This window comes from Aegilops tauschii, chromosome 2 (genome assembly GCF_002575655.3).
Source record: "Aegilops tauschii subsp. strangulata cultivar AL8/78 chromosome 2, Aet v6.0, whole genome shotgun sequence".
Lineage (NCBI taxonomy): Eukaryota > Viridiplantae > Streptophyta > Magnoliopsida > Poales > Poaceae > Aegilops > Aegilops tauschii.
This window is the reverse complement of record NC_053036.3, coordinates 648584760-648595541: the sequence shown is the minus strand read 5'-3', so window position 1 is coordinate 648595541 and position 10782 is coordinate 648584760. Positions and strand designations below refer to the sequence as shown.

The 10782-nt window shown below is 45.3% G+C and overlaps 1 protein-coding gene across 1 annotated transcript; it reads left to right on the top strand.

The window, feature by feature from the left end:
• Nucleotides 1-655: 655 nt before the first annotated feature.
• Nucleotides 656-10569, top strand: LOC109753651 (DDB1- and CUL4-associated factor homolog 1). The gene is made up of 14 exons (XM_020312564.4): nucleotides 656-1055; nucleotides 2170-2260; nucleotides 2361-2477; nucleotides 2604-2782; nucleotides 2887-3697; nucleotides 3811-3908; nucleotides 4012-4435; nucleotides 4542-5141; nucleotides 5234-5416; nucleotides 5530-6003; nucleotides 6528-6638; nucleotides 7010-7125; nucleotides 7206-8769; nucleotides 9496-10569. Exons 1-14 carry the CDS (start codon nucleotides 820-822, stop codon nucleotides 10192-10194), a joined length of 5703 nt encoding a protein of 1900 aa, XP_020168153.1. The 5' UTR covers nucleotides 656-819; the 3' UTR covers nucleotides 10195-10569.
• Nucleotides 10570-10782: the final 213 nt, after the last annotated feature.

Below are 10782 nucleotides of genomic sequence, written 5' to 3'. Positions count from 1 at the left end.
TTTTTTATTTTTTTGTATGCGTTTTTGGGTATTAGATTTTTTTGGTTTCTTTTTGAATTTTTGATTTTCTTTGATTTTTCTTAGGTTTTGGTGAGAAAGAAAATGTGTGAAAAATGTGTTTTTTATGAGAGACACAGATTTGATTCTCGTGAAGCACTGGTTTGCTTCCGCTAGAGGCACATATATTTTTCTCATGGAGGCATTGGTTTGATTCCTCGAGAGGCACCGATTTGCTTCTGGTGTAGGCACATGTTTTGCGTGGAAATTTTTTGGCCAAAACATATCAACGCTGGATATAGTTTCGAAGATCTCGATGCTAGAAATCCAACGATAAAAATGTTTCGCAATTTGGGTGCACGGTTTAATAAATGAAATATTTTAAATAAACGAATCTATGAAAAAAACTAGCAGGTTGTACACATATATTGCGTTACTTGTGGCAACCTGAGAAGAAAGGTGGGAGTGCGCGAACGTCTTGGACGCAGCAGCAAAGTCTGTGTGGGAGACGTTGCTGCTGGGCCTGCACGCGCCCGGCCCCGAGACTTCGGGCTGCGCACAGCCGGCCCACGCAGCCCATGGCCCGCGAGCGAGAAGAGAAGGGAAAACCTGGCCCTGGCCGCTAGAAAGTTGCGTGTCCGGCTCCCCCACCTGCGCCGCGCCGCGCCGCAACGCCACCTCGCCTTTCCCTTCCCCCCTTCCCTTCTTCCTCCTCCCTTTCTCTCTCGCCCGCCACCATTACCGCCGCCGCTCCCCCCACGCAACCCTAACCCTACCCCGCACCCCCGCCACCCCGGCCGGCGCTCGAACCCGCCCGCGCCGATGGAGCCCGAGCAGCCGGCGGCCGACCCCGTCGCCGCCGAGCCGGAGGAGGAGGAGGAGGACGACGAGGAGGAGACGGAGGCGCCCGACGCGGAGCAGGAGGCCGCGGAGGACGAGGAGGACGCGCTGCTCGACCGCGCGCAGGCCCTGATCTCCCGCGTCGTCGAGCAGGAGAGCAACCCCAACCCGCGCCTCATCCACACCCTCGCCACCATGTGCGAGGTCCAGGAGGCCAGGTACTCTCTCACCCATCCTCCCCTCCCCCTCTCCCTTCTTCCATCCCGCCGTTAGCAAAATTCGGCTCCGCCCCGCCGCCGCCCGCTGTGTCGAATTGATCGATTGGTTGGTGTCTAGGGCTTCCCCTCCCCGCGTTTGCGACACGGCTTGTTTCTCTCGCGGGAGAGAGGCATCAGTTGATCTCGGGCGCCTTCTTGCAAAGTCTTGATACTAATTTTTTTGTTCCGTTAATATGACATTTGTACCGTTTGCTTGCGGGCTAGGAAGCTGTTGTATGTAGTGAAGGAAGGCATAAGAGATGGAGTGGCTATGCAAGTCAAGTCCAGCTAGTGGAGTGGAGTGTAGTAGAACAAAAAAACAAAAAACAAATACTGTCGTGTGCTTGCCAGTGTGTCATCATGCGTACAAAGCAGTTGGGTTGACCATGTAGACCCTGTATTTTTTCTGATTTGATCTCGGCAAAATCGGTGATATCATGTCGAGGTTTTCACAACTCGGTGCAAGTTTCATCTCTTTACTTGTTATGTAATCCACAGTAAGTGTAAATGAAGCACCTGCTTGATTGAGATTTGTAGGCTTGTAGCACATAGTGTTTGCCGAGTCACATTGCTCCTGAGACATTCTTTATAAATTCCTTTAGATGGTGTTCTGTTTGAATAACATTGATGAACTAGGAAGTTGCTGTATATGAAAGATGGATTGCTTGCCTCAGTTAGTCTAGGCAAGTTTGAGCGCACTCAGTTTGAGGCTTGCCTTTAGATGGTACTCTGTTTTAGTAACATCTACTCCCTCCGTTCCTAAATATAAGTCTTTATAGAGATTTCACTAAGAGACTACATACGGATGTATATAGATATATTTTAGTATGTAGATTCACTCACTTTGCTCCGTATGTAGTCCCTTATTGAAATCTTTTAAAAGACTTATATTTAGGAACGGAGGGAGTATGAACTAGCACTTGTTTCATTTTACCACAGGAAAATCTGCTATGTGGTTTACAGTATGAACCCTCGTGCTTGATTGAGATGTATACCTCTTAATGTTTTTGCTGAATCACATTGCTCCTAATATTTCTCTTTTCGCTGATCATAACCATGCCTATGTCCCCTGCAGACACCTGCAGGAATGCGCTAGTGATCCGTCCTTCAATAACACAAACACAAGGGGCTCCCATACTATAGGCAAGCTGGCGAGTTTGATCAGGGTGCGTCTTCTGCTTCTTTTCTGCGTCCATCAGCCTAATAACCTGAGTCTTACCTGTTTATTGCTGAGATTAATCGTTGCTGCCTCAACCGTGTCTGCAGGAGAATGATGATTTCTATGACCTAGTGTTTTCTAAGTTCTTGTCAGATACATCGTACCCTTTGCCAGTACGCTGTGCTTCTGCTAGGCTGCTCCTAAGCATCCATGATGCATTTTCGGTTAGCTTACCGCCCCTACCTCCCTCCCTTCATGCATGCACACTCTTTTGCATTGCGATCATACTTCAATCTTCTTCTGTTTCCTACACTACATTCTATTAACTTGACGCGTGTTTGTGTCCTCAGCCTCAGTTTTCTCATCCTTTTGAAGATGCTACCCTAGAAAATATAAAATCCTGGATAAAGGAAGATGGTGAAGCATCGGATGAATGTGATTGGAAGCATCTAGGAAGTGGTAAAAAACCCACAGATACTGAGATGATGAGAACATATGCTATTGGGTTGCTCTCGATGGCGTTGTATGGGTACTGTCATGTCTTACCAATACGAGATCTTATAGCATTCTTCTTTTCTTCATCAGCCTTTCTGTTATCAGTAATCTGATTGTTGCATTTTGTTCTTTTGCCAGTGGTGGGCGTTTGGTAGAAGATGTCTTGAACATGGGAGTATCAGCCAAGCTCATGCGTTTTCTGCGAATACGAGTCTTTGGTGATGCCACATCTCCAGAGAAAGATGCCAATCTTCCACTAGATACCAAGCATCCTCGGGGTAGAGATGAGAATAGGGGCAAAGTACGATTGCTTCAAGACAGTTCTATACTGGACGGAACAAGGGCTGGAGATGGAATATCGACTGACCCAACTTTGGAAAAACAGTTTGATCGTGATGTTGGGATGAGGCAAGCACACGGAGAACAGGGGATGGATGACACTGGTTACCTGCTACGTGATGATGTTGATTCTACAATGGATCCTTTTGATGCAAAGTCAGTCGATGGGGAAAAGTATCCTGCAGGTGAAAGCCTGAGAGATGAACTCTTGAAGAGAAAGTTCAGCCGTACAGGATCTCGACTAAGAGGGAAAATCAAACCAGGTGAAGGCTTGCCTGAAAGTGAACGGACACCTTTATCGCCAACAGGATTGAGAATGGGAAGTCGGACTAGCAAAGAAAAGAATGCGGCTAAGGCCGAGGACCCAAAGAAAGCAATCGATTTGAACAATATCTCTGCAGCCCCCGAGTCTGATATTCTTAGTATTTCTAAAGAAGAGTATGAGGACCGGTTCAGGGATTGCATTATCGGCTTGAAGGATATAACTGACATTGTTTTGAAGGCAGTGAGAGCTGCAGAAGCGGAAGCCAGATCAGCGAATGCTCCTGAGGAAGCTGTGAAAGCAGCAGGTGATGCTGCTGCTGAGCTTGTGAAATCTGCTGCTTTAGAGGTATGGAATAAGACATCTCTGGACCTCCCAAAATAGGAATACTTATGCTTGATACTGATTCATTTTCTGCTTCATTATATGTTAGTAACTTTTGACATGCTGTGTTTTTGAAGGCTTGGAAGAGTGAAAATAGTGGCGATGCCGTTGTATTAGCTGCTGAGAAAGCTGCAGCTACTGTAGTCGATGCTGCCATGTCCACTAGCGTCTCAAGGTAATGGAAGAAACACATCCTCTCTGTGTGTGTCTGTCTGTGTTTGTGTCGTCTTATTTCATTATATTATTGTTCTTTTTCTGAGTTTTGTTTGGTATTGCAGAAGCTCTGACCAGGTTAATGAGGAGCATGTTGTTGAAGAAGCTGTGAAAATTAGTGAGGACCAGGATCTGGAAGATTTTGTTATCATTGACCAGGAGCAGCTCTTGCTACTTAGGGAAAAATATAGCATTTTGTGCTTGCAGTATCTTGGAGAGTACGTTGAAGCTTTGGGTCCTGTTCTTCATGAAAAAGGTGTTGATGTTTGCCTCGCATTGCTGCAACGGGGAATCAAAGACCAGGAGGGATGTGGCCACGTTTCACTACTTCATGAAATTCTTAGATTGATTTGTGCCCTGGCCGCACACCGGAAATTTGCTGCGCTATTTGTTGACCGGGGTGGTATTCAGAAGATCCTCTCTGTCCCTAAGATTACTCAGACATACACTGCTCTGTCTGCATGCTTGTTTACTTTTGGTTCTCTCCAGGTAAACATATAAACCTAAACTGGCTGGTCATGCATTCTGTTGATCTGTCCATGGTTTCCCTTGACCGTTCATTTATCTTATTGCTAAGCATCCTCTGTTCTTGCAGTCTACAATGGAACGTGTTTGTGCGCTTTCACCTGACACACTCAACAATGTGGTTGAACTAGCGCTGCAACTCTTAGAGTGCCCACAAGATGCAGCTAGAAAAAATGCAGCCATATTCTTTGCTGCTGCATTTGTGTTCAAAGCTGTTCTGGATTCATTTGATGCACAGGATGGGATGCAAAAACTTCTGAATATATTACAAGTTGCTGCATCCGTAAGGTCGGGTGGTAACTCTGGAGCATTAGGATCCTCCAACGCGAATCAAGGGAATGACCGATCGCCTGCTGAAATTCTGACTCAGTCAGAAAAGCAGGTCGCGTATCATTCATGTGTTGCACTACGGCAATATTTTAGAGCTCATCTCCTTCAGCTTGTTGATTCCATCCGACCAAGCAAGAGTATCCGTAGTATTGCTCGGAATACTTCCAGTGCAAGAGCTGGTTACAAACCTTTTGACATCGGCAATGAGGCTATGGATGCTATTTTTCGTCAGGTCCAGCGGGACAGAAAGTTAGGACCTGCTCTCGTAAGAGCTCGCTGGCCCGTGATGGATAAATTCTTGGCCTCTAATGGTCATATTATCCTGCTAGAGTTATGCCAGGTAAAAATATGGTATTGTTTTTCTTTTCTACTTCCTCTGAGAAATACAATGTTTGCAGTTAAGCTGATTTGATTTACAACAATCTGTTTCAGAGTCTACCTGCTGATCGGTATCTTCATGACTTGGCTCAGTATGCATTTGGAGTTCTTCACATCATAACTCTTATGCCACACAGCCGCAAATTGATGGTGCATGCTACATTAACTAACAACCGTATTGGTATGGCTGTTATACTAGATATAGCAAACAGTGTTGTTGGCTATGTTGATCCTGAGGTGTGTTTTTCCTTCTCAAGCTATGCATTAACTAAGCTTTACAAATCCAACAGTATTTGCCTTGCTGAAATTCTTCCAAATAATGTATCCTTTTACCATCCTTTGTGCATTAGGTGATTTGTCCAGCATTGAATGTGCTTGTCAATCTTGTATGCCCCCCTCCATCGATCAGCAACAAGCCGTCCTCAGCTGTTAATCAGCAGCCTGCAGGAAGTTATTCAGAGAGCAGAGACAGGAATGCTGAAAAAAGCACTTCAGAAAGAAATGTTGCAGCGAACCAAAGTGAATCTCGGGAACGATATGGTGATGGCACACCTGTTGTGTCATCTGGAGTTGTTGGTGACAAGAGAATATCGCTAGGTGTAGGAGCTGGGGGTCCTGGTCTTGCTGCTCAATTGGAACAAGCTTATCGCCAAGCTCGAGAAGTAGTCAGAGCCAATAATGGTATAAAGATTCTTTTGCAGCTTCTTGGCACTCGGATGGTTACACATCCTTTGGCTATTGATCCTATTCGAGCCCTTGCCTGTCGTGTACTGCTTGGCTTGGCTAGAGACGATGCTATTGCACATATACTGACGAAGCTCCAGGTATCGTGGACATCAGATCAATGCACTTCTTTTCATGCTCTAGCTATGACCTGTAATGTAGAAACTTTATCTTACTATTGCATGACTACTATCTCAATAATGAGCAACTGCTAGTGACTACTCCCTCTGTTTCACATATAGGGGTCTATCCCTTCCCCCCTCTTGCCTTGTTTCGAAATGTAAGTCTACTACAGAATTAGTAGTGTAGTTAATGAGGTATTGCTGTCTTACAAAGGTTGAACACTACCTATTCAAACTAAATCATGGGATAGTTGGCTAAACATGTTCGCCTTTCCCTTTCCCCCTCAATTTCTCTTCCTTTGTCTGTGTGAAAAATGCCATGAGATGAAAGGGAGTGAGTGGCAACCAAGCCTATTCTTTGTTCTGATAATAGGGCTGGCAAACTGCCCCTCTCTGATATCCTTCTTTTATCATCTCTTTACACGTCTCCTATTCCTGGGCAACTATGTTTTTGCGGATGTGCCTCCTAGGTCAGTAACTTAATTATTAACATGTTATTTCAGGTAGGGAAGAAATTATCAGAACTGATTCGTGATACGAGTACCCAGTCATCTGGAGGTGATAATGCAAGATGGCTAAATGAACTGACCCAAGTGGCAATTGAGCTCATTGCGGTAAGGAACACATATTGTACTGTGTTACTTTGAGTTGCCCAAGATTTAATATTTGTTGAGTTTTTTGCTGGTATTTTGCTGTTCATCAAGTCAATGAACACACTGCTTGTTTTATCTCTTTGATGTTCCTTGGTTACTATGGATATTGTATAATCAAGCATGCTTATTAAAGGTAAAAGTAGTGCTGATGTGGGAGTACAACTTGTGGTCCTTTGATGTTATCCAGTTATGCTTGCTTGCAGTGGGATGTTTTATGTGATAGACTTCCCTAATTTAAGATTTTAATGTGTGCCTAACATACTGTGGTTTGAATTTGCACAGCTGAAATGGGAAAGATGAGCTGAATGAATGTTTTTTTTTTCTCCTGATAGGTCTTGACTAATTCTGGTAAAGAAACAACCTTAGCAACTGATGCTGCTGCTCCAGCGTTGAAGCGCATTGAGCGAGCTGGCATAGCAGCTGCTACTCCTGTCTCTTACCATTCCAGGTTTGACTTCGTGTGATATTTTCCTTTTTAATTACCTTTCCAGCTTCAGGATCCTACATTTGCTCTTCTTTTGTGTGTAGGGAACTGATGCAACTGATACATGAACATCTCCTTGGATCTGGTTTGGCTGCTACTGCTGCCATGTTGCAGAAGGAGGCTGACCTTGCACCTTTGCCATCAACTGCTGCAGTGCTACCTGTCCACCAGCCCGCTGCCCTGGAACCATCATCTGTTCAAGTTCAACAACAGTGGCCTTCTGGCCGTGTTCAGGGATTTCTGTCCGACAAAACAATGATTGCTGCAGATCAAGCTGGCCAACGATCAGATTCTGTTGTGCCTTCGTCTAAGAAGAAGGCACTGGTATTCTCATCCAGTTTCTCTAAACGAAATCAACCCTTTGTTTCGTTTTCTGGTAATAGAGCAAGCAATAGCCTGAAAAGTCCTGTACCTGCCGGAAATGTGGACGGTATGACTTGCTCTGCCTCTGCTGCCAATACTGGAGATGTGGAGACATCGCATAAAACACCAATGCCCTTGCCACTTAAGAGGAAGCTTGCGGATATGGAGTTTAGTTCTGCATCAGCAGCAAAGCGCCCTGCAATAATGGATCAAGCATCCCAATCTCCTGTGTTCCAAACTCCTGCTCCTACTCGCAGAGGCCTCTCTGTGGCAGTGGATTCTCCTACTGCAGCATTTCCAGGAAGGACAAACTTCAACAACATTTCCACTGAGAACTTTGAAGATTCTCAATGCACACCTGGAGTGGTAACAGGCACACCACATCTTGGTGTAAATGATCAACAAACAGGAACTTCGGAGCGCATGACGCTCGACTCATTGGTTGTACAATATTTGAAACATCAACACCGCCAATGTCCTGCTCCAATAACAACTTTGCCGCCAGTCTCTCTGCTGCACCCTCATGTTTGCCCCGAGCCTAGCCGCAGCATTAGTGCACCAGCAAATGTAACTGCTCGCATGGGCAGCCGTGAGATAAACAGGGAGTTTAGCGGGATCAAAGTGCCCCGCAGGGATCGCCAATTTATATACAGCAGGTTCAAGCCATGCCGTGTTTGCCGTGATGAGGCCTCGCTGTTGACTTGCATGACTTTTATTGGAGGTGCATCAAGGGTGGCGGCTGGGAACCATAGTGGTGAATTAAGAATATTTGACAGCAACCTTGCAAATCTCATAGAGACGCACACTTGTCACCAGAATCTTGTTACTATGGTGGATTCAACATCTGTTGGTGGAACTGAGCTGATTCTCTCATCTAGCATAGATGAGGTTAAGCTCTTTGATGCTTTCTCACTGCATACGGGGCCTTTGCACACATTTGATAACTGCAAAGCTGCCAGGTTTAACCATGCTGGGACTTTATTTGCCGGCCTTTCTACGGATGCAAATCACCGGGCGGTTCTATTGTATGATGTCCAGACGCATAATGTTGATATGCAGCTTCCTGATAACTCCAGCCTGCCAGGTTCAGGCCGGGGTGTACAACCCATTATACATTTCAGTCCTTCAGATGATATGTTGCTGTGGAACGGGGTCCTGTGGGATAGACGAAGTCCCACTCCTATCCATCAGTTTGACCAGTTCACAGACTATTGTGGTGGTGGCTTTCATCCAGCTGGAAATGAGGTAATCTTTTTCTTGGACTGCAGTTATTGATTATTCTTTCAGTTTATATTCCTTCAAACTTGTATCGGAGCATGCATTTTTGCCCTCACTAGGCCACTGATTTCCTTGCATTACCACAACCATTCCTCTACCTTCTCAGCCAAGACGTTTGTGTCAGTTAGTCGTTCTCAAACAACAACAGTCTTAGATGGAAATTAAGTTATTTTATTATAGTCATGAAGTTGCATTTATGCATATATTTTGGATGCACTATCTGTTTCTGGGATTCTACACTAACAAGTTACTCGACACAAGTCCAAGCAAGTGTGGTGTGAGATCTTCTGAGCAAACTTGTTGACCTTCCCTTAAAACAATAAAATTTGCTGTTAAGTTCAACAGCATGACCAGCTGAAGTCTATTCCAACTCAGCCACTGCCATTTAACCATAGTAAGAGAAGCATGGTAGTAAGATATTTATCGCCTGAGAAAATATGACATGGCTCGGAACGATCCATCAGAGTATTCTGTACTTGCTTATAGTATTTGTGCCAAATAGGATGTTCAGCATGTGATTTATTATTTTTAAGAGTTCAGAAGTGTATGACCGTACTTGTTTTGATGGAATACTGATGTGAATGAATTTGGTTTCCTGAACGTCACTGTAAAATCTTCCTTTACTCTGTTGTTTTTGGGGGAATTCGTTTCTACTGTGCACATCTTCTCATCTCTGTCCACATTGTTTTGCAGGTGATCCTAAATTCAGAGGTGTGGGATCTGAGAAAATTTAAGCTTCTGAGGAGTGTCCCATCCCTGGACCAGACAGTAATCAAATTCAATGGAAGTGGTGATGTTATCTATGCTATCCTCAGGCGTAACCTTGAGGATGTCACATCATCCATCCAAACCCGGAGGGTCAGACATCCCCTGTTCCCTGCATTCCGCACGATCGATGCTGTCACTTACGCAGACATTGCAACTGTCCAAATAGACCGTGGCGTCCTCGACCTTGCCACTGAGCCCAATGATTCCCTTCTCGGAGTTGTTGCCATGGACGATCCTGACGAGATGTTCTCCTCTGCTCGCATATTCGAAGTTGGCAGGAAACGGCCAACCGATGATGACTCGGATCCGGAGGACGGAGGGGACTCGGAGGAGGATGATGACGATGATGATGACTCGGACGTTGATGTCCTCCTCGGGACCGATTTAGGGCTCGGGGACACGGATTCTGAGGATGATCCAAGTAACAGCAGCGGTGATGATGGCGGTGACGATGACGACGAGGAGGATCTGGACAGTGGGGATGAAAACGATGACGATGATGAGGAAGGCGACTTTGATGTGGGAGGGGGGTTACTTGAGATGATGGGTGGAGGGGATGGTGATGAGAGTGGTGACATGATCGAGTCCTTCAGCAGCGGTGAGGATGAAGGGTGGCTCATGTGAGAGCAGATGATGATTCTTTTCTTTCTATGCATGATCGCATCGCGGTGGCGAGGCCGTCGTGTTGGGAGGCAGAAGGAGGCAAGGCAAGGCTAGGAGCTGAACGAGAAACGGCGTCTTTGGGCGTCTTTGGGTCATCGACAGGGTGCAAACAACAAATGCAAATCTGTATGCTCAAATTATGGTTGTAAGTTATTGCCTTGTTGGGAGAAAGTTTACGTTACGTGGGTTGGGAGTAGTAGCTGTTGTTACCTGTGAGAGCGCAACGCAAGTCTGAGGCATTAGGTGTTGTATGTAAAAGCAAGCTGGTAATTTTTCGCTGTTTCTCATCAGTTGAAAATTTTGGAAATATCATGTGTTGATGCTGTGCTGTCTGAAGAGTTCTGTTCCTTTTTACTGTTTACTTGGGTTGTTTCATTTCATGGCAACTTGTTCTGAGACGCTTTTTATAATTGCTGCACACCAAGTGACTTCCAAAGCACTTGACCCAGAGCCAGAGCCATACTTGATTTTTATATGGTGTTTGTTACTAGGAGCATTATTATCTACATGTATGTATGTAGCAGAGCCAGAGCCATACTTGATTTTTAT

Excerpts from the sequence above, each read along its gene's own strand:
- LOC109753651 (XM_020312564.4), top strand. The coding sequence starts at position 820 with ATGGAGCCCGAGCAGCCGGCGGCCGACCCCGTCGCCGCCGAGCCGGAG. Across the intron at positions 5,417-5,529 it reads TTGGCTATGTTGATCCTGAG|GTGATTTGTCCAGCATTGAA; the intron begins GTGTGTTTTTCC and ends TTTGTGCATTAG. Across the intron at positions 8,770-9,495 it reads TTCATCCAGCTGGAAATGAG|GTGATCCTAAATTCAGAGGT; the intron begins GTAATCTTTTTC and ends ATTGTTTTGCAG.